Genomic DNA, 23,396 nt, shown 5'->3' on the forward strand with positions numbered 1-23,396 from the left:
TGGGTTAATGATCTGATTTTGCTACAGCTGTGGCACAGGTCACAGATATGACTCAGATTCAATCCCTCAGGAACTTCCATATGCTGTAGGTGCAGGCTAAAAAAGGAAAAATAAATAAATAAATAAAAACAAGTTACAAATGTAGCTTTCCTATGTTTATCATGAGTTCTCACTCAGGGCATTTACTATTAATTACAAATGAAGGCTCTACAGAAAACAGTACCTTTTCAAACAGAATAAAATATACCCACATATTAATAAAAAGAATGCAAGAAACTTGCCAAATATAGCTGAACTCTCAGGTTTGGGTTTAAACTTACCAGGTAACAATCAAGCTAAAGAATTCACAGTAAGCCAAGCAGGAAAGCTTCCCCATCTAGTCAGTGTATACCAAGTATACCAAATAATTAAAAGTGACTGCAGCAGTAAGTTCTCAATAAACACCAAAATAACTACTTGACCACTTGTGTGACGGAGCCACTATATTCACACTAGGCATCTTTAAAAATGCCTGGAACCAGACCACAATCCTCTCCCCTAATTTCGCTGATATATAAAGAAACTAAAATTCAAATCAATGTTTAAAAAAATATATAGCACATCTGTCAACTTTATGTTTACATTCAGTATTAATAAAAACTGCACCTGAAAACAATGTATAGGTTAGTTTCACATTACAAGAATTATGGACCTATTAGAAAATATGGGAGTTCCCGGCATGGCACAGCAGAAATGGTCTAGGAACCATGAGGTTGCAGGTTCAATCCCTGGCCTTGCAAGGGATTGAAAAAAAGACAAAAGACAAAAAAAAAACCAACAAAAAAAAAACCAATTAAGACATTTCTATCTCGATTATTTAAAAAGTAATTTTTTAAATGTCTAATTTAAAAATACTATTTAAATGCATTTACACATGTGGGGTGAAGTCTCCAAATATGAACATCGTGAGGCTCTTTTCTCAGCTCTGAGTGAGCCCCATTTGAAACTATCACATAATAACTAGATGCCTTTAATTTATAGTAAGGGTAATATAAGCCAATGTAACGTAACATAACGTAATATAATCTTAAGTTGCATTAACAGAAATGATGGAATGTTTAGTCCCCTCAGAAATACAAGTTCCGCTCGACTCTGCACAATTTAGACCATAGTACTGACTATGATCCAGAGAACACCTGGCAGAGGTTAAGTGAGAATGTTCACAATATCTAGAAACCATATCCAAGAGGAAGGCTGAGGGGAAAACAAACTATTCAGCCTAAATAAGAATAAAGATGACGGTTAACTCAAATAACTAAATGGCATCATGCAGAACAACAGCCAGGCTTATTTAACTCTGCTCTAGAAGAACTAAAAACAATTAGAGTATTTATAGCTCAGCATTTCTAACAGTACTACTAAGATGTCTTCAAAAGTAATTTTTCTCTAAAGTACCTGAGCAGAGGAGATGACCTAAAATTCTAGGACTGAGTCATATATTAAAAAGTTCAGCATAGAATTCCTTTTTTTCAAGTTCCTGGGCTAGGGGGCAAATTGGGGCTGCAGCTGCCAGCCTAAGCCACAGCCACAGCCACGCCGGATTTAAGCCCCCACTGAGAACGGGGATGGAAACCACATCCTCAGGGACACTATGTTGGGTTCTCAACCCGCTGAGCCACAATGGCAACTCCCAGCATAAATTCATTTGGGGGATTCTGGCTAAATGGACTGACTATAGGGCATATATTTTAACCTCTCCTATGCCCCCAAGTTGTGTTCATTTCCTCAGACTTCAAATAAATACCCAACTTTGTTCTATACATCACTCTATAAACTTAATAGTCTAACTATAGATTTTAAAAAACACAAGATTAAACAACACATACACTACAATGAAACTTATTTAAAACTGGATAGTCAAATTATAAAGATATGCAACTGATTTACCAAGTATATACTGTGGTGTAATTTTTTTTTTTTTGCTATTTCTTGGGCTGCTCCCGTGGCATATGGAGGTTCCCAGGCTAGGGGTCTAATCGGAGCTGTAGCCACTGGCCTACGCCAGAGCCACAGCAACTCGGGATCCGAGCCGCGTCTGCAACCTACACCACAGCTCACGGCAACGCCGGATTGTTAACCCACTGAGCAAGGGCAGGGACCGAACCCGCAACCTCATGGTTCCTAGTCGAATTCGTTAACCACTGCGCCATGACGGGAACTCCGACTGTAGTGTAATTTTAACAATGTATTACTTTGGCAAGAGCTACCTTTTTAGTTAAAAGTATGACCAGTGCCTAGACTTTCTTAACATAATCTAGAGAACTGCTAGCATACAATTTTGAAATAGTTAATGTAGGATAAATTTTTAGCCAATTTAAACAAAACCTAAAACATTATTTTGGTATGTAAATTACTCAATGGAAACAAAATTAGGCACTTATTAGAAACATTATTAACTCTTTCAAACCACTAGGCATCATTTTAATAAGAGCTACCACACTGAAAAGTATCCCAGTAGCCTGAGGAACTCTTAACTTGCCCATTAACTCCCTTATATCACATGTATGGCCTCAAAGTATAATTAAATCCCAACTATATACACACCTATAAATTTACTTTATCATTTAAATATTTTTAAAGGGGGGGAGGTGTAGAAGAGAGGAGGCCAGACTCTTCAAGTGAAAGGAACTGATTTATGAAAGACCCTTTGATGGATTCCACCAAATAAATACATTTGTAATTAGGAAAGGGTTTTTAACTTATTTACAGCATGTCAGAGGAAATGGAAAGTCAAATTCACACTTGAACACACTATACTAATTACTTTGTATACTGTACAAAATGCCTAATACTGTGAAGTCAGTGAAATTGACCAAAGTCTACAATATAGTATCAAACATTTATTTCAATGGCTAAAGTGCTTCGAAGAGCTAAATAAAGCAAAAAGATCTGCTAAAATGGTTAACAAAATGATAATCAGTCTTAGGAAATGAACTTTAAGATGAAGAGAAAATGATCCTTTCATTATACTGTCTTTGGGGATCCTATTCTGAGTAAAAACTTTATCCCATTAGATCACATCCTGACTAACTGAACAAAGTGCTAAGCTATTTTCTTGAAAACATGGGGGGAGGGAGAGGTCCCATACTTGGGAAGAGAAGAAGCAATGCTTAAAGAGACTAAAACAAAAATATCAAAGTGCTGGGGCCAAAATTAGTATAAATAGACTTTATTGAAGTCAGTGCCTCTGTACTGAGACAGAAGATTGTGTCTACATAAGCACAAGTTGTAACATTTCACAACTTCTAAAAGGAATGTCAACAATTACAACGATCATGCATACCATGGTCGATAATCACATTTTAGAAGCATTTTCAACCATTTCTAAAGAAATGCTTATAACATTGTTATATATAGAACTACTTTCAATAAACTGCAAAAACATTGATCGACTTTTCCAGTATGAGCTACAGTGTCAACACAAAAGGGAGGCATAAATGTTTAATTTATGAAATCAGAATGGAATATTTACTGTAAAGAAAAATTAAAAAGCTTTCAAATAAAGGCCATTATTGAACCAACGTGAAGAGCACAACTTGAACTTTTGAGTTCATTCATCTTTTAAAGCTGTCCTCTGAATAACTTCAGTTCTAAGCATTGAATTCAGTACTGTGAATATTCCTTGGATTGCAGTTTGGCAATGATGCGGTCCAACTGTCTCTTTGCTTCACACTGTGGGAAATTGCTCATGTCATAATATTGAGGGGCAATTTTCACCAACCTGTCCAGAAGGGGGGAAAATTACCAAATTAACATTTAAATAAAGTACTCAAGTTGCTAATAAGATAGGCATTACTTATTAATATACTGATAAACAAAGGCAAGTCTATAAATCCAAATCAATGTTAAAATTACAAATGCACAATCCCAACAAATGCCACTTTTAGAAAACTGTGTGCTTCTGTAAATTTTCTGATGGTGGACTTTCCATAGACTTAAACAAAAAACAACTCAAGGTAAATTTCTAAAACAAATCCTTTCTTTATATTAATTCAAAGATATTAACATATGGTTATTACTTTCTTCACTCCACAATACTGTTTTGAACAACCTAAGGTTACAGTACTACTACTGGTTCTATACAAGAAACATCCTGGTATTCAAATGATTGGATCTCCTCATTTTCAAAGTTTTAATAACCATAAACATAACTCTGTACCACAAAAAACACACTTGATTCTTTTTTTAAACATTTAGCCACAAAATTTTTTTTAACAAAGCATTCAAGATAAAATGGTAATGCTCCACACAATTAAAGTCTCAAAAGTCATAAATCAGTTAAGGAAAGAAGCCTCAAAATAATACAGCAAGTGACATCAACTAAAATAAGTATTTTCAGTCCCACCATTCTTAGCTGACATTTCCTATCTTAAAGAATAGATTCTGGCAAAAAAAAAAAAAAAAAAAAAGTGAAGGGGGGAATGGGAGTGGTAATTTTGCTTAAACTAAGTTTTTTGTTTTTTTTTTGTCTTTTTGCTATTTCTTTGGGCCGCTCCCGCAGCATATGGAGGTTCCCAGGCTAGGGGTCGAGTCGGAGCTGTAGCCACCGGCCTACACCAGAGCCACAGCAACGCGGGATCCGAGCCGCGTCTGCAACCTACACCACAGCTCACGGCAACGCCGGATCCTTAACCCACTGAGCAAGGGCAGGGACCGAACCCGCAACCTCATGGTTCCTAGTCGGATTCGTTAACCACTGCGCCACGACGGGAACTCCTAAACTAACAGTTCTGATTACATTTGGTGAATTAAATATGCTACAATGCAAAGAGGTATAGTTTTTAATGTTTTCTTAGCTCCTAAAGCACCAAAATATAACTAATGGTTAAGAGCTTAATGGGACAAACGGAATATAAAGACTGCCTGACGTCTGGAACCAGGAGACTTCAGTTGATCACAACACCAAGAGAATGGCTCCAAATCCTGTCCATTCCTCTACCAACAATCCCACCGTCCTCTTAGTAAAGACTGTAAGAGATAATCGCAACATCAAGTCAAAGCCCCGTGTCTATACAATGGAGTATGTACTCCAGCTGAGGAGAACACCAAGTTCCCCTGAGTGAAAGGAAGGATAAGACTCTACTCTGACCAAAATGCTAATGAAAACTTTCAGAATGAAAGGCATGAAGCTTACCATTCAGGCTTGATATCTGTACATGTCCGGATGTAATTCTTTGTTGTGAGAACAAACTCGTTATAAAGCACCCATTCAGGCTTGTGGTCAAGAACAGTAGAGGGATGCAACTGAACCACCTGGTTATCTTTCACAGTTAAGTAATGCCCTGTTCGTTCTAAATGTGCCACCTGAAACCAAAACCCAGTAAATCAATACAATGCTTCTGATGTGCTAGTTATAAAACAGAAGAAATGTCAAGATACCTATATAATTAGGAACAAGCAAGTCACATTTTTTGCTTTTTATTTGATGGCTGTATTTATCATTGCCTGATAAATGCAGGAATGAGCCCACTACAGTAGGCCAAATTGAACACACTGCCTACCTTTCTAAGGCTTGTCAGTCAAGAATAGTTTAGATCTCTTTAAATGACTGGGGTGAGGGGGGGGGAGGGAGGAAATCCAAAGAAAAACATTTGGTGAACTGGAGGGAAATCACATGAAATTCTAGTTTCAGTGTTGATAAGTAAAGCTTTTATTAGGACATAGGCATGCTTTTACACTACAGCAGAGTCGAACAGTTTCAAAAGGGACCTAATAGGCCCACAAAGCCTAATACATGCTATTTGGTCCTTTCTGCCCTGGACCATCTAGAGTAAGTTCTTTAATGCCAGCTGACAACTATGTAATAGATGAACTACCTAAAAGATGAAAAGATTCATGTTTAAGACAGAAAAAAAAAGAGAGCAAAAAGTAACCTACAAAGAAAAGATCTTTAGTAAGAAAAAGAATGGGGGGTAGGGGGATATGTTTCTTGCCTGTTTTTCTCCTATTTGCATTCAAACACATCAACAAGTGGCGCTCATCTAATATTTAATTAACAAATAGCAAAGCAGATGGCAATAGGCCCTTTGTAATTCTAGAACTCTAGTAACAAAGAATGTGTATAAATAATAGAAACGAGTAACTAATAATTATTAACACATAATGGAAAATAATTTCATTCAATGTGAATTTACTAAGCACCTACTAGGTGCTAGGTACTATACTGCATATCCTATTTCTAATAAATTTTAACCTTAAGGAAGAATTAGAAATCCATAATGCTTAAATATGGCTTTGTCAATCTTTTTTGAATTATTAAAAGCAAATGTAAGAATATGTCCAAACAGGGCTAGTATTCATTGGTACTTATTAAATAAATATTAAGAATATAGTTAAGCATCTAGAGAAAGGTGGATAACAGAATAAGGTATGAAAATCCCAACTCTAATAAGCATTAAGATCTTATAATAAGATGCCACAATAAACATTTTGACCATTATTTGGATTTAAAATACAGACAATGCACCATTCTACTTATTGAGCTCATTTGGCTTAAGGCAGGCCACATCTTGTTCAACAGATGTAGTCAAAGGAGAAAATGAAAAAGAACAAATGGGAGATATAAAAGATAATTAAAATCAATCCCATCCCAAGTAATGGACTGATTTGTTTTCATTTATTACCAGAAAAATTTGGCATTTGAAAAAACATAATTGGTTTAGAATCCCTTAAAATAGTCACTAGATTTATCTAACATGTTTTATTTACTTCAGCCTCTAATAAAACCCTTAAAACTAAAGGAAATGTTTTAAATTATTTTTCACCTTTATTACTTAACTCAAAAGACATATTTAGTTTTCCCAGCACTCAAGTTTTATCTCAGTTGTAAACTCCAATGATCGCTCTGTAGGACTGTACATAAAATATAGTTGCCTCTTAGAATTTTGGGGTGATTAGTTTCTACACAGAGGGAAAGTGAACTGTACTTCTGGATGCACCCAAACAACTGCTTCCTTTCAGTACTCTTATGATTATATATGCCTCCAAGTAAGATCTAGATTCAAAGAAAAATTTCAATACATTCACCAAAAATCATTGAACAAATAGCTGGTAAAACCCACCTGGACAATACATACACTTAGCATAAATTAATCCTATATACCTGGGTCAGTAACTATGCCATTTAATTAATTTAGACATAAAAATTCTCAGTATATTAGTTCATTTAAGAATCTGGACATAAAACTTAAGATCAATATTTATAGGCATTACTTAACTGAATTTTGGTTTAAGTGGACTCCAAGGGCTGCTACAGAAACCAATTCTTATGTAAACATTCAATTATGCATTCCCGTATCAACATACCTGCATAAAATACCCAGTAACCAAAGCTTTTCTTATATTAATATAATAGTCCCTGCTTGTGAAATCAGTACTTCGACGAGGCAAATTAAATCTATCCATAATTCTCGATAGCTGCTGGCGTACATTGTCTGCTGACATCAGGGACCTGTAGTTAATGAAGTTGTCATAACACCACTGAACCGATTCATGATCTACAAAGTTGGGGAGGAGAAAAAAAGGGGGGACATGAATCATCCAAATAGGTATATTACCTAATTAAAAAAGAAAAACTAGTATAGAGTAAATAAGCTAAATAATCCAAAAGAGGGGTGTTAATAATATCATTTTTATAAATTAATCATAATATTATCAAATTTCCCCCAAATCTGAAATTCAGAATTAGAAATAGCACTAAGGTTTTTAGCTACTGAAGGACAAAACCATGATTTTGGATAAACTGTTTTTAATTGTACTGAGTTATTTTACCCATGAACATCCAGCTGGTTGTTTTCAATAGATGGTCTAACATACAGGGGTAGGTTGAGAGAGTTTGGTAAAATGCCCTTTCTCATTTTCAAAGAAAAAACAGGCTGAGGTTACAATTATCAAATACAGTTTAAAGGTTATAAAAATGAATTTCAAATGACTATTGTGCACTTCAATTATTGCTGAGCCAGGGCACCCCAAACCCAGTGTATACACAAGTTTTTTATTGTGACACATAGGCCTTTTAGTGGTTTAAAATACAAATGACACAGTTTGCAAGGATGCATGGAACACCCACTTGTATGTTTAATAAACAAGGCTTATCCTGAAGTACTTCAAGAAATTTCACATGTATTTTATTATCAAAGGTATTTTTCCATTTAAGAATCCTTGACATGCTTCCGACTAACCTAGAGATGTTCATCTAAGAGCTCAAACTGCAGCATCATGTAAAATACTTTACAGTGCTATCTTTATGTCCCAAAGACAGCCACAAGAGAAAACCGCACCGTTTACTTCAGAGGCCCTTTGATAAATAAATCTAAGAGGGTTAACGTAAAATTAGGACGGGGAGGGGAATCTTAAAATCTTAAAAATTAAAACAATGTTGATCCTCTTCCAGCTACTGTGGTATACATTAATCTTTGGCTTATTCCTTTCTCCTCGGTTCTAGGATTGTATCAATTATAAGACAAAATTCTCTTAATAGCTTTTCAGAGGAACAACAGATAAATTAGTAAATGCTAATCCATTTCAAAATGCAGCCACGTTTCAAAAACAGTATGGGTGGGTAGGTGTAGCAAATGATCTTTAAATTGAAGAATTAACATGTTAAAATGCCCATCAATTAACCCATATTAGAATGAGAAATACTCTGTATAGCACAGGGAACTATATCTAGTCACTTGTGATAGAAGATGATAGAGGATAATGTGAAAGAAAGAATATACACATATGTATGACTGTCACTTTACTGTACATGACACTGTATATCAACTATAATGGAAAAATAAAAATCTTAATTAAAAAAAGAGAATGAGACAGAGTTCCCATCATGACTCAGGGGGAATGAATCTGACTAGTATCCATGAGGATGCAAGTTCAACCTAGCCTCACTCAGTGGTTAAGGGCTCAGTGGGTTAAGGATCCGGCGTTGCAGTGAGCTGTGGTGTAGTTAAGTCTCAGACATGGCTCAGATCTGGCATTGCCGTGGCTGTGGCGTAGGCCAGGGGCTACAGCTCCAGATTCGACCCCTAGCCTGGGAACCTCCATATGCCAAGAGGCCTAAAAAGAGTGAGGCCCTGAAAAGACCCCCCTCCCCCCAAAAGAATGAGAAATAAAACATATCCATCTGAACATACTGACACTTAAAGTATAGACTATCTTCAGAGATAAAAGAGCAACAAAGTATGCTTAAAATCTTTCTGCTTATGCTAATGTTCTATAAGAAGCTAAAGGTTAATGCTGAAACAGAGACAATAAAAAAGGAGACTTCTGAAAAGGGTGGTTCACTTGCAGACTTGAGGGTAGTTTTTCTGATATTCTAAATTTCTCATAGAATTCATACACTAAAGAGTAACAAACAGAACAGAAATTTTAAGTTGTCAAGATAAATAATATCTGATGGTTTTACTATGTTTCTAAATTTTTGAGAAATAAGAAACAGGAGGGATAAAATCTAAAAATGAAACATTTTGTTAAAATAATTCCAGCCATGTATTTTCCACAAATATAGTAAAACTCCTCTTAAGATTTAAAACCAAATCACTAGAGTGAAATCACACACACACACAGAAATTATAGCACTGCAAAGTAACTTAAATCTAGTTGTTTTAAAAGTGTTAAATATTATTAAGATGAATTTTAGCTTACTATGTAACCAATCATTGTCTCTAATAAAACAGTCTTCTTGACCAATATCTAAAATATTTGCTAGTTTTCAAATATACTTAACGTTTCAAACATAACAGCAACACTTAAAAAAAACATTATTTGGAATTCCCTGGTGGCTTAGACTAGGTTAAAGATTTGGCATTGCCACCGCTGTGGTATGGGTTCGATCCCTGGTCTGAGAAATTCTACAAGCTAGGGCTGCAGCCAAAAAGATAAATAAATACATGAAAATCATTACTCAATAAGCAAATTTAAAAAAAAGTCATTAATTAAAAACATTCCTAGCTCAATAAATAGATATGAAATGCCCAAATATTATGTAAAGATCTGAAGGTTTTATTATTTTTAATATGGCTCTTATTTGAAAAGGGGGGCAGTGATTAAAAGCTAAATGTCCAGTCATTCTGTTTTGTTTGAGCTTATTAAGACAAGTATATTGAGAAAAAGGTCTAAAGCTAACCAATAGCTTACCAATCCTATGGCAACGAGAAGCATTTAGAAAAAGATCTACTGAGTAGATGCTCCCATTTATAATTCATAACACTCCCTCTGCTTAAAAGGGATAGTATGTAGCTTTTATAGGTACCTACTGTTCAAACACTCCCAACTATAAAATATGTACATAAAAAATTATTTAGTAATATTTAAATCTTAAATTCCTGTAGTATTTCATTTATGTTTAAAATCAAAATATACAGTTCTAAATCTACCTTAAATTTCATTTTCAAAGCAAACTATGAAATCCAGATAGATTCCTGTGCTAGTTATCAAAAGCTCAAATGATAAAAGCTCCTAATTTTGAAAGAAACAAAGTGTCCTGTGAGAGAAACAGGATTAAAACACCATGCTGCTCCTACAGAAATCTTTAACTTCCACTTAAAACAGTACCTTATTAGCATCAAAGGATCCCAAGAACCAAGAGGGATGTGAACCTGCTCCTTCTCAAGGCAGCTACCACTATCTTTAATTGGTTATATGTGCCTTGCGGTCATAGTTATCAGTTAGTATGTGATACAGTTTGCAACACAACAGGAATATTTCTCAAACCGACCTATCCCATCAGAAATAAAGTCTTTACCATTAGGCACTACCAATAATTCAAACACAAGAAGGATAAAATAAATATTCTGAAGTAAACTATGTGCCGCGGACCTTCCTCTCTTAGTTTCTCAGTCACTTTCCATTTACCTCCCTGTCTGCGCCCAACTTGTTAGACCCAGGAAGAGAATTCCACCTTTTCTTTATCTGATATTCATCAACTCATACAAGGGTTCATGAGTAAGACACAGATGTGCAGTTTGGCTGCTAAGGTCTTTGTTCCTCATATTGGCCCTCTAGAACTGAGATGAATCAATTCACCCCTAATCCCACAGAGATGTGCCAAAGTCAACAGACTCTTTCAAGAATGTAAATATGAGATAATATCCTATGAGATACAAATAAAACAAGGAGTTCAAAATCTGAATGTCAAAATTACAAATTAGAAAACTAAATTCTCATTAGCAAAAACCAAAACCTTATAGAATGATTGAGAACACAGTACTAGAAAAAAAGCTATGTAGGGCTATCAGTCTTTGATTACATATTACCCTATGGGTTAACCTACTGATAGGTAGAAACCAAATATTTTCAGAATCTATTGGGATTATTTCCACCATTTTCCTCCTTTACATTTCATCTCAATTTTTATAAATGATGAATTCTAACAAAAGGATCCAGCAATGACCTGATTATTATTACTGTATTTCCTTGTTATTTTATTATTTCCTTATCACTAAAATAGTCCCTGAAAACATGATTTAAAGCTAGAATAATTAATACTTCATTTTGTAGCTCTTGCATTAATCACTGAACCATCTTTCTATTGGTGGGCATTTAGTTTCTTTTTTTTTTCTTTTTCGCTCTTTCAGGCCCCACTTGTGGCATATGCAGGTTCCCAGGCTAGGGGCTGACTGGGAACTATAGCTGCCGGCCTACACCACAGCCACATCAGATCTGAGCCGTGTCTGAAACCTACACCACAGCTCACGCCGATGCCAGATCCTTAACCCTCTGAGTGAGGCCAGGGATCGAACCCGTAACCTCATGGTTACTAGTTGAATTCATTTCTGCTGTGCCACAACAGGAACTCTGAGTTTCCTTTTTTTTTTTTTTTTTTTAACTATCATAACTGTGGGATAAAAACCTTGAATCATTTAAGAGAAAATTTCAAAAATTATCTCTGGGTCAAAGGGTATGAATTTGTTAAGGTTCCTGTTAAGACAGAATCTACTGTGTTTCATAAAGGTAACAAATTTGTTTCCATCTCTGGTATATGATTGTTCCACTAAACCTACTCTTATATAGCTAGACTATTTTTGTTTAACCTCTGCCAATTTTATAGGTGAGAAAACGGTACTTCTCAGATAACACATTTCTTAAACTACAAGGAGAGGTGAATACCCTCCCTCATGTTTATGGACCACTTACAGCCTGAGAATGGTGATTCACATGGGTAGTCTATTTTTCTATTTTGTTAGTTTGCTTTTATGTAGGAGCTATTTATTATTAAAAATATTAGTAATAATTCATAAGGGATATAAAACTACTCACACAAAATACAAAATGTTTAAAAAAATAGTAAAAAAAAAAAAAAGCATACCAAAGTCTGTATGCTCATGGTAAATTTTATACAAGTATTTCATTTTTATCACTCTATATATTTTCTAGCTTTCCATCACTTTACCCCTGATTATAAAAAATGTAAACAACTCTGGAAAAAGATGGGCAATTTCTATTTTAAATGCTAGTCAGTTTTTTCTGAAGTACCTCTGGGTTTCTAATGTAAAGTTGTCACGGATAATAAATGAAAGTGAGGTGAAGAAACATCTTATATGCTGCAAGTGACATTTAGACAAAAGAGTGCCTTCAGTCTAATTTGCACTTACTTTGTTTAAAAGCATGGTAGACATTCAGCAGTGTCAGATGATCTCCATCTATGTGGGCAAATCTCATCTTGGCCTCATCTGCGGCTTTCTTGGCCTCCGTGGGGCGAACAAAACACTGTGGGACTAAACAAGGTTGGTATGGGCCCAACACAAACGCCCATATCGATGAGTCACGCATTCACAGATAGAGGAACAAGGCCTAGCTAGGTCAGTTCACAGAGCATAGGGCAGGGCAGGATGGCCTCCAACTGCATCTTGGACTGTTTACTACCTTGATTTGGTACATCAACACCTAACCACATCTGTAAGACAAGAGGGTTTCAAAGCTACAGAGTACCTGATTATTTTAACTAGATCTATAAGTAGGCATCAAAACAGCTATTCTGAAGGCCATCAAGATACTAGAAAGCTCAACTTATTTCAAAAAAACCAGTGCCAATAGCTCTACCAGTAATCAGAATTATGGTCTCAAGAGCCTTTTAGCTAAATATAACTTTTCAAAGGGCCATCCATTGAATCTGCTCAATGGATATGGAAGTTACAAAGCTATACTTGCCCATTACAGGCTAAAAACAGCTTTCCAACCAATCTATTGCCACATTTCTATTTTAATTTTTTCCCTAGTGCTGTGGCTATTACCAACTGGTGGGTATCGCTATTAGCACTGGTGAGCAGAAGCGTATGTAAACATAAAAAATATTATGAAATCTTGGGTTTTGATGATAGCAGTAGTGGTGGAAGGTTAAACCGCCTTTGAATTAAGACAATTCAAAAAGGCTGGGAATAATTAGCCTAGTTTTCCAGCATTTTAAGAATAAGATTAGCAAATAAAGTCCCAAGTTTTTTTTAAAAAAGCGAAAAAAAAAAAAAAAACCAAAAAACTATTATTTGAATCAATATAAAAGCAGAATCCAGTATTTTAAAAGTTGACAATTAGTCTGAAACAGTCAATATTTCAATGGTCATCAAAATATATAACTACAGTTATTTGTTTAGAGCCTTGATATTAATTCACACAAAACTTTTACGTTGTTACAGAGCGTGCACTTCATGTTTTTGAAATACAACTTTCCTTAATTCACTCAAGCAATTCCATAGTCATAAAAACAGTATGAAAATAAAAATAACAGACTTGGGACTTTGTCAATACATTTTTAAAGCTCTTAAAACCTTGTCAATAAAAAAATTATAAATTATCAGTTCAGATAGAAGATAATGGGAATAATCGACAAATTTACAGTATCAAATTACTCTTTGCCATACAGTTTCCCCTTTAAAATGATTCCAAAGAAGCCAAATAGAAACAATGACACATGATCACAGTAAATATTAAGTCTTGCTTAATGTAACTGAAGCAAGGTAATTTTTAAAAGTACAGAAACCTCTCACAGCCATGGAAGTTTTATGTGAACTAGCTATCGGAGTTAAATACTGGGTTTAAGCAGCACTCCATAAGGTCCCTGATTTGTACTATTTATATCAGGACCTGAAAACTTCAGAAACTCTTTCAATGGAAAACAAAGCATTATAAGCTCAGCAAACTTTTTTAGTTCCCTGACTTCTTCCTCACCCTCGAACATGCCTCCTACCAATGTTATTCTTACTAACTGCCGCACCTAATGTTCAATTTTTTGTGTGCTAATAAAGACGACGACCAGCAAACCCTGTTTTGCAGAACTATGACAAAAGATGTAGTTGAAAGATCTCAACTGCATCATAATGACCAATTTTTTAAGTGACTAATTTTCTAAACTCGAACAATGGTAATCATACAGAATAACTAATAAGAGTACCTAGAAAAATTAAAACTGGGCAGATAACAAACATACAATCTGTTAACTCCTGCCCCACACTTTCTCTAAAAACTAAAATGTTGGGTTAACTACAACTGGGAGAATCTAAAAAAACATGTAAGAAAAGGCAGACAACAACCTACCACCACCTCCGCAAGAGACTACAATTTCATTAAAATGATTCGATACTGCCCTGCCCATCTGCTCTGAGTCTGATCAATCATAACTCTGCAAAAAACATTTTAGCTAGTTCTTAAATTAAAAATTCACACCATTAAAATATACACACATCTAAACTAATCCAAAATCTTTATACTTAGAAATTTTAAAAATGTCTTCCCTTAATTCCATGTAAGATTTTGAATTATTTGAGGCAGTTAATTATAAATAAGACCAATAAACCACTCTACAACTGGAAGTCCATTCTCCCCAGTACCAAAACTAGTATTATAGAGTACTTTCATGGTCAGTAAAAACTCAACATGCCTTCTATTTTTAGCTCTAAGAATCAGTGTACATTTTTATGTTAACAGTATTTCCCTTTTTTGGAAAATCTTATTTCCAAGTTACTATTCATTTGTGAATTAAGTTTTACTGCTACTAAAACCAGTACTATTTATTCAGCTTAATGTTCCAATTTTCAAAATAAGCTATTTTATCTATTAGGCCTAATTCTCTTATCAAGTATTTTCCTGCCATTTTAAAAGAATTACCATCAGATTAGATTTAAAACTAAAATTGTACATTCTATGTCTATTTATTTGATACTAAGTTTGAAATTCATGTTTGATTGCCACTGGGGTACATATATACATGTAGATAAATCTCACTCTTTGATGATAGGCTGATTTATCTCGGGCTCACTTAATAGTGCCAGGGCAGGTACTAGAACAAAGTTCTTCTTGTACTTTAGCCAATAAACTACAAAACTGAGAGACCTACCAAAGAACTCGGTTATACTGTCTTCAGACTTACTCTTTTCTTAGTGAAATTTTTATTTGCACTCAAGAGAGCCAAAGTTTTTATACTATCTTGTGCACAATGACTTACTTTAATTCTGTAAATACTATGTCATTATGAAGCTACAAGTTATCTTTGGGAAACAAAATGAGTCCCTTAAAACCATCTATAAATCCACTATCATACTAAATATTAAAAAACAAAACCAAAAGCGAAGTCCACCCAAACTTTGAAGAGCTGGGGTTTTTTTAGTTCTTTTCCCTCTATTACCTGACAACATAGCAGTAATAGATAGGACCTCATTAGAACAGTTGTAGTCACAACTTGCAATAACCATTTTAGCGAGCTGTGGATCTAGAGGAAACTCAGCCATCATGGATCCCAATTCAGTCAGATCTCCATCATCATTTAAAGCAGCCAGATAATTCAAGAGTTCTAGGGCTCTCATCAGAGTTTCAGGAGCTAAGGGGAAAAGGCAATCCATTAGACAAGCTGCCTTAATATGCAAAAATGTGACAAACCACTATAAGCAATCTCATTTTTCATTCTACGGTGGACCAAACTTGAAAACTCAAACTGTCATCAAATTCAATTACAGAGATCTAGCAAACTATGAATCATAGAAAACTGCTACTTTTCTAAGTTAAAATTGTCGTTTTCCTAAGTACATTAAAATCACTGTTAACAAAGTGTTTATCAAGCTGTTTCTCCTTAAAAAAATTTAATGTTAACACACAAAATTCATCTTGCTTCACTTTCACAAAAAGGTAAGATATATTTAATATATGTACTGAACAGGATACAAAGAAAAAGTGTCAATTTTGGTTAAAAGGTTTGATAAATTATGTTTTGAGAATTCATACCTGGTGGGTCCATAAAATCAAAATGTACCAAATCATCAATACCAAGTTTCTTCAACTGTAGCACAACTGATCCTAAATTAGAACGCAAAATCTCAGGATAGGTATTATCCTAGAAAAATACAAAAACCATTTGTTCTGTTAAACATTCCTTAATCTTCTTGAGCCAGAAAACAATACGTATCTGTTCTCTGCCCCCTTAACTATTTGGCATTTCTTCTAAACCACTGACTCAAAGAGGAGAAACATACTTGTGGACTAAAAGGGAATCACTTTCTGTGAACTATCTTTAGAGAAGCTCCAAGTGTTACTGCTGCTCCCACCTTCACAAGTACTGCAACAAAGAGTTGTGCATTGGTAGACTGCAACATCAATCTCAGGAAAAAACTAAAGAGCTGGAGTTCCTGTTGTGGCTCAGTGGTTAACAAATCCAACTAGTATCAATGAGGATGTGGGTTCGATCCCTGGCCTCGCTCAGTGAGTCAAAGATCCAGCATTGCTATGGACTGTGGTATTGGCTGCAGACACAGCTCAGATCCTATGCTACTGTGGCTGTGGTGTAGGCCAGCAGCTACAGCGACAATTTGACCCCTAGCCTGGGAACCTCCATATGCTACAGGTGTGACCCTAAAAAAACGAACAAACAAAAAAACCCAAAACACAAAAAATAACAACAACAAAAAAACACCACAAAAAACAAAACACACCTCCCTCCAAATAAAGGGCTTATATTGCTGGAAGACATATAACTTAACCTTCTAAACACTCGGGAAGGGAGTTCCCATCGTGGCTCAGTGGTTAACGAATCCGACTGAAAACCATGAGGTTGCAGGTTCAATCCCAGGCCTTGCTCAGTAGGTTAAGGATCCAGTGTTGCCGTGAGCTGTGGTATAGGCTGGCAGCTGCAGCTCTGATTAGACCCCTAGCCTGGGAATCTCCATATGCCGTGGGAATGGCCCTAGAAAAGGCAAAAAGACAAAAAATAAACACACGGGAAGGATACAGTAAAACCCATACCTGCATTTCTGTTTTGTAAGCTTTCTCCGTATAGAGTCTGAAGCATTTCCCAGGTCTGGTACGTCCAGCTCGACCAGCCCTTTGTTGAGCAGAAGCTTTACTAATGGCTGTCACTAAAAGGGACTCGACTCTGATTCGAGGATTGTACACCTATTAAAATGGAAGTAACATTAAGAACGAGATTCTTCAATTAAACACAAAACTGTGATCTAAAAGAAGTACTCAAAGCCAAAGGCTAATTAAATAAATAAAGTAGTACTGATGACCACCATAAATCATGTTAGGACAGAAACAGAGAATTCATCATCCTTATTCTTTAACTTTCTTTCAGGCATTCTGACTCCAGCATTCTGAGAGATTCAAGCTAACATGAAAAGTCATCTGACACAGAGAGCTTACATCATCTTTACTCTTTCTTAATTAAAACAGCTTCAGTTTTACCTCACTTTTACATAGTGGACAGGGCTAAAGGCCTTTGCCTGAAAAGAACCTGTCAATTTGAAGACCTAATGTTTAGTGTGAAGATCAATCATTATTTTCAAGTACTGTGCCTGGCACATAATAGAAACTTTAATTCAGCTGGGTGAAGTGACTGATCTGCAGGGATGATAATCCTATACTTATTACTATCATCACACTCCTTAAATGCACACACAAACCAAAACACTCACCATCACTACATAGAAACAAAGAAACCAATGCAATCTTAAAAGAAAATAAGCCTAGAATTAAACATTAAAAACAGCCTCATTAGTGAGAGCTAGCTAGAACACAAAGGGCTCATGTCACAGAAGTCTGAAAATGAGGCACAAACTGGAAAATAATTCTAAAAAGTAAATTTTAGCCATTAAATGAGTAAGCAAAAATTATTATTAAGCTAATACTGATTTATAAAGTACTAAAATATGTACCTTTTGTTTTGCAAATCCAGGATCAATCACAAATACCACACCATCTATTGTCAAAGATGTCTCTGCAATGTTAGTTGACACAACTACCTGTTAAGAAATAAACAGTATTTAACTTATATTACAAGTCAAGTACAATGCAAATGATAATAAGATTAGCTAGGAACTTTCACTAAACAATCAAATGCAATGCAGTAAATAAACCAGAAATAAGATTTGACCTTTCATGACCAATGCTACATAAAGATAAATACTTAAGAATTCAAAATTTCATTTAGTCATCATTGTACCTTCCTTTTTCGACAATAAAAATCTTCATGTTATTACCCAATCACGTTATGTTTTGATTTTTCAAATAGAACAGAATCAAAAGAAAAACATCGATAAAGGTGATGTAACCCTTACCTCACAGAAGGTCTCCTTGAGAGAACACCCAACTTCACACAGCACATTACATCTTTCATTTACAAACCTTTTTTTTAATCACCAAAACTCAGTATTGCAAACAAAATGGCACACAGGAATGAAAATCTCAAGTTAGAATCCAAGAACTGGCAGATCATCAGAATTCAAAGTATTTGTTTTAGAAAGTATGTCACTGCCTACAGACACTGTTAGGAATCGTCTTAATAAATTTTATTGACAGGGAATAATGTTTAAAGCCATGATAGCTTTTTTATGTAGGTCTCTTACTGCATTTTAAATATGTTGTAGGAAATTAGGGGCTTGAGAGTATGTTATGTAACTCTTCTTTTTAAACAACAGAAAAATAGGATCCTCATTACATTTTCCCCAGAACATCTGATTTTTGGAACAGATTACTGCCATTAAGTAGTAGATGCCTGCATATGTAAGCAGCTGACAGAGAAGATGAATCAGACTCTGTGTTTAGGGCTTTTACAGTTTGTAAATAAACATCAGAGGTGGTATGAAGTGTAATGACAACAAAATACACTGTTAAGACTTTAAAGGGGTTTATTTTCCAAAGCAAAGAGAAGGAAAGCTTACTGAGAAAATGTCATTTACAAGAGTTATTGAATGTAAGGTGGGATCTACCCATAAGAGAGAATGGAAGAGCATTAGCAATAGAAGGTTCAGCTTAAAACAAGAGCATGAGAACAAGAATGCCCATAGGCATGTGTAAGAAAAGACTCACACCGACAGGAGGACATCTTGGACGTTTAGAAGATTACTAAGAGCTTCATTAACAGGATAATATTTTAGAATCATTTACATGTCTAAGACCAAAAATCCTTCCTTTTTGCACTGATCAATTGAAAAGACTACTAAACTAGCCAATGGCCAATAAACTGCAAATGGTTTGATGTTACTGAAATATATTTTCCAGAACATTTAGATGGCACACGCATTCATATAATTAGATCCAAAGTAAGCACAGTGTATACTAGGTTAATAGGTGAACCTGAATAAATATAACCTGAGTTTAATATTCTTCTAGAATAAAGTCAATGAGTTGCAGAAGGAACAATGAACTTAGGGGTAGATGGCAAAGCTAGGAATCAAACCTATGTAGCTAAGAGTGGAGAGGTTTTAATACCTCTGAACTTCAGTTTCCTTTCATAACTCTTGCATATTGCTAGTCTTGCTGAGTTTTAAGAAATAAAATTAGATAATGAATGTGGAAAGCCCTTATAAACTATACAGAATCACAAACTACATGCTTGTGATTATATAAAAGGTCCTGAGGCTTTCTGATATTCTAGTGTGAAAAGTGTAGTTCTGGATAGATGTTTAAAATATCTTTTTTTTGGGAAAAAGTATATTGCACATATTTCTTCTAGAAGAGAATAGTCAATGTCATAAAACTGTACTGATGTGATCAACTTTTCATAGAGTTATTTAAGAACAATTTTTGTCCATAAAATTAATTTCACTTGGTGTGCACATGTTTTCTTTGGGTGTGTGTGTGAAAAACTGTGCAATGCCTATAAGGAGGTTTGATTACACAGGTGTTTAAGAATCAGGTGATTACATGAACCTGGTAAGCCCCCTTCACTACTGATGATAGAGTCTAGTGCCATCCTAAAGTTAAACTCTAAAATGTGTGAAAAAAGACCTACAGAAGCATGGTTTTTAGACTCTTCCCAAAGACTAAAACTAAACTGGCTAAAAAGCTCTAAGGCAATAACCACTAACTAAGGCTAAATAAAACATTCACACATACACAACACAAAAGAAGAGACAAATAAATAGATGACAAAAGTTAAATCTAGCTCCCTTGGAACCTTAGCAGGCGGGTGAGGCAAGCCCAAAGTATGCTCTAATGGAACAGGTCACAACACAAAGTGATCCTGAATTGGTCAGGGACTCACATACTACCAACAGGAACACATATGTTACAAGCGTTCTAGACTGTAGCTTGGCAGTGTGTTCAAAGAGGCTTAAAAAGTGTTCAAATCTCACTGACCAAATAATTATTTCAGGTAAAGAATAACCCTATAGAATAAACCCCATGATAAGAAGTTTTACACTGCCAGTTCTAATCCTTTTATGTTAAATGGGTTAAGAATAAACTCTCATCTAGATTTATCCCCTTCCCTTCTCAATAATCTGTCTTCTAATGGAATCCACATTGATTTATTTCAATAATTCCATTTCAAAGTACTTGAGTTGCTCTACTTGAATTCTATTTGGACACAATAACACACTTAGGTTAAATAAGTTTGGGTTTTTAGTCCCTAGGGAACTCTGTGGGGTCTCCAATTCAGTGAGGACATTAGCTTGTTTGTTTGAAAATGTCCCAGCAGTACACCACACCAAGTTATCTTCAGATAGTGGATCATTAAGCCTCTCTTTAAAACTACAGAACCATCTCCACAAGAGCCATTTCTCTTTTTTATTGAGCAATGTATGCTCTGAGCCATGTTAATTAGTAAACTCTAAGATAAGCAACAGAAAATCAGCTATTTATATGGGCAAAATTAATGAAAACTAAATAAATACAATAGCTGCTAGATTTTAATAACCCCCAATCTATAAAACAGCAACTATAAGTCTTAGTCAAAAAAAAAAAAATGCATACAAGTGATTTACTGATGAATAAACTTAAAGGCACGTACAAAACTACTGTGGCTTTAAAGTTAAATATTTGAACAAAAGTCAAGCATGATCAAAACAGGTCAAAGTGTCCACCCTCACATAAATTTATGTATTGCATTCTCAACCTTTCTTGAACATTAATAGCTTGAAAGTTTACTATTAGTGCTATGTTAGAAATCCATATAAAAAGAACTCAGTAATTATTTGTAAAAGGAATACGAGTTAAGTCCCCAATGCCCATAAGTTTACTTTAATATGGCCTACACTTTAAAACTTTAATACAAAAAGCTGCTTTGTTAGTTTTACCAATTGTATTATGAATTCTATTATTTTTGCATAAATTAATACAATGCAAGTAAGATAATATGGTACTACCTTATAAAAGATGCCCAAGTATAAAGTAATACAGAATTACAGTTTATTTTGGTGTAATTTTTAAGTGTATTACTCTCTTTGTTCCAAAACTTTTAATCCTTATTACATTCCACTCTGCTAGCTATTACGCCTCTATTAGAACAAAGCAATTTAACAAAAAAAAGAATCAAATGGTATTTTGTTTTACACAATTGGAAGCAGACCGTAAATCACTAAATATTCCTATGTAATTTTAAAGTAATTGTGAGTATCAATCAGTGACAGCACTCTTCAATGAAGGTCCCATTCTAGTAACTAGCACAATAATGTTTAATTAATGAACTCATATGACAGAAGAATCAAGCCTTGGCCTCTAGTCCTTTATTTCATAATAAAAACAGGCTATTATCAAAGTTGTAGCATTTTTAAAAAAGAGAATAAGAAAATGGTAACTTAACACCAGGTCTCCCTGTTCTAGTATACATTCCCTCATATAACCTGTGTGCATCTTAATTCCTACCCTTCCCTACAACCCCACCATCCTTTCTCCTACTTTATCTGACTGGACCTGTCAGGCCTTGGGTCTTGCTGCCACCGGCTCACCTTGCCTGTCAGTCAGTGCTTAGCCAGAGTGCACTTCAGCAATCTCAGGTTTTCAGCTGGCACTCCTACCTTTCTTGCCCAGCTTCAAAATATATGACTGGATAAGTGAATCCTCCTCTGTAAACTAGCCTTCTATAGTAATCGTTCATTTTCCCTTAGGCATGCTAGGCTTCCAAGTGTTTTTTTCTCATAAAGAAGGATGCACCAAATGTCAAGAAGTCCCTACTCCCCCGGGATCACTCAGGAAGGCCATGACAGTGCTCTTCTCAAGCTTTAAGATGAAGCTGACTCCTGCCAGGAGATTAACGCGACTTCCCACCAAGAGCGCCTAGAGCTTTGCTTGAAAGAAACATCTTGGTGGATGATGAAGTAGCACTGTGGCCCTTCATTCTGATTCTGAATTAAAAATCTGAGAGAGGATCCCAAGGTGAGCCCAAGCCACAGGATCTCTAATGGACCTCCCTTTAACATCTGTGGCCATCACACATACATTCAACTACTGCTGAATCGCACTGCAGAAAGAAAAAATTCTCAACATCCTTAAGATTTACAAGAACTTTTAAGCACTAATTAAAAAAACTAATTCTATTCCATGGACTTAAACCGTAGAGTCTACAAAATGTACCATGTACTGCACCAGACAGAACCTACATTTCCAATACACTAGCATTAACAGAGCAAAGAAGAGCTCAGATATGAAATAAGTTTTACTAAGTATGGGCCCTGTAATTCTCAAAGGAACTCAGAATGAAGAGAACTACACGAAAACATGGTAAATATTCCTATGTGACAATTTTACTCAATGATAAATAAAAACATCATTTAAAATTAAAAGAAATGCAGATCTACAAAGTGCTCATGATTGCAAGAAAAATGAGTACTTTTTAGTCAACAAATCAATTTCAAAATTATATACTGAAAGTTATCACTTAAAACTTCAAGTTCTCCCCAAGGTTCTGAATGTATGTAAAGTAACAAAATATTTTAACATGTTCTAGAGACAGCATTATAAAAACAATTGCCAAGTTCAACATAATGAAGCTATGACCAGACTTTTAAAAAGTCATGTTTACTACTCTTACTGATCTATGAAAAACTCAAAACCTGATTTTTTTCCTATCAATCTCTTGTTAATTTATATTCCACTAGGCTTGTACTGCTTATCTTTTCAGTAAGTTCTTTCAATTTGAAAAATGTATCTGGTTCATTTAA

General features: G+C 35.1%; 1 protein-coding gene across 1 annotated transcript in view; it reads right to left on the minus strand.

The window, feature by feature from the left end:
* Positions 1 to 3,192: 3,192 nt before the first annotated feature.
* Positions 3,193 to 23,396, minus strand: part of DHX15 (DEAH-box helicase 15) — a 56,795-nt gene continuing 36,591 nt past the window's right edge. Inside the window, 8 exon segments of the mRNA XM_047798041.1 lie at positions 3,193 to 3,760; positions 5,174 to 5,343; positions 7,345 to 7,535; positions 12,630 to 12,752; positions 15,653 to 15,844; positions 16,246 to 16,354; positions 17,260 to 17,409; positions 18,171 to 18,257. Of these exon segments, the coding sequence (XP_047653997.1) occupies positions 3,643 to 3,760; positions 5,174 to 5,343; positions 7,345 to 7,535; positions 12,630 to 12,752; positions 15,653 to 15,844; positions 16,246 to 16,354; positions 17,260 to 17,409; positions 18,171 to 18,257 (1,140 nt within the window). The 3' untranslated portion in view covers positions 3,193 to 3,642.

The sequence above is a fragment of the Phacochoerus africanus genome, chromosome 10 (genome assembly GCF_016906955.1).
Source record: "Phacochoerus africanus isolate WHEZ1 chromosome 10, ROS_Pafr_v1, whole genome shotgun sequence".
NCBI classification, from domain to species: domain Eukaryota; kingdom Metazoa; phylum Chordata; class Mammalia; order Artiodactyla; family Suidae; genus Phacochoerus; species Phacochoerus africanus.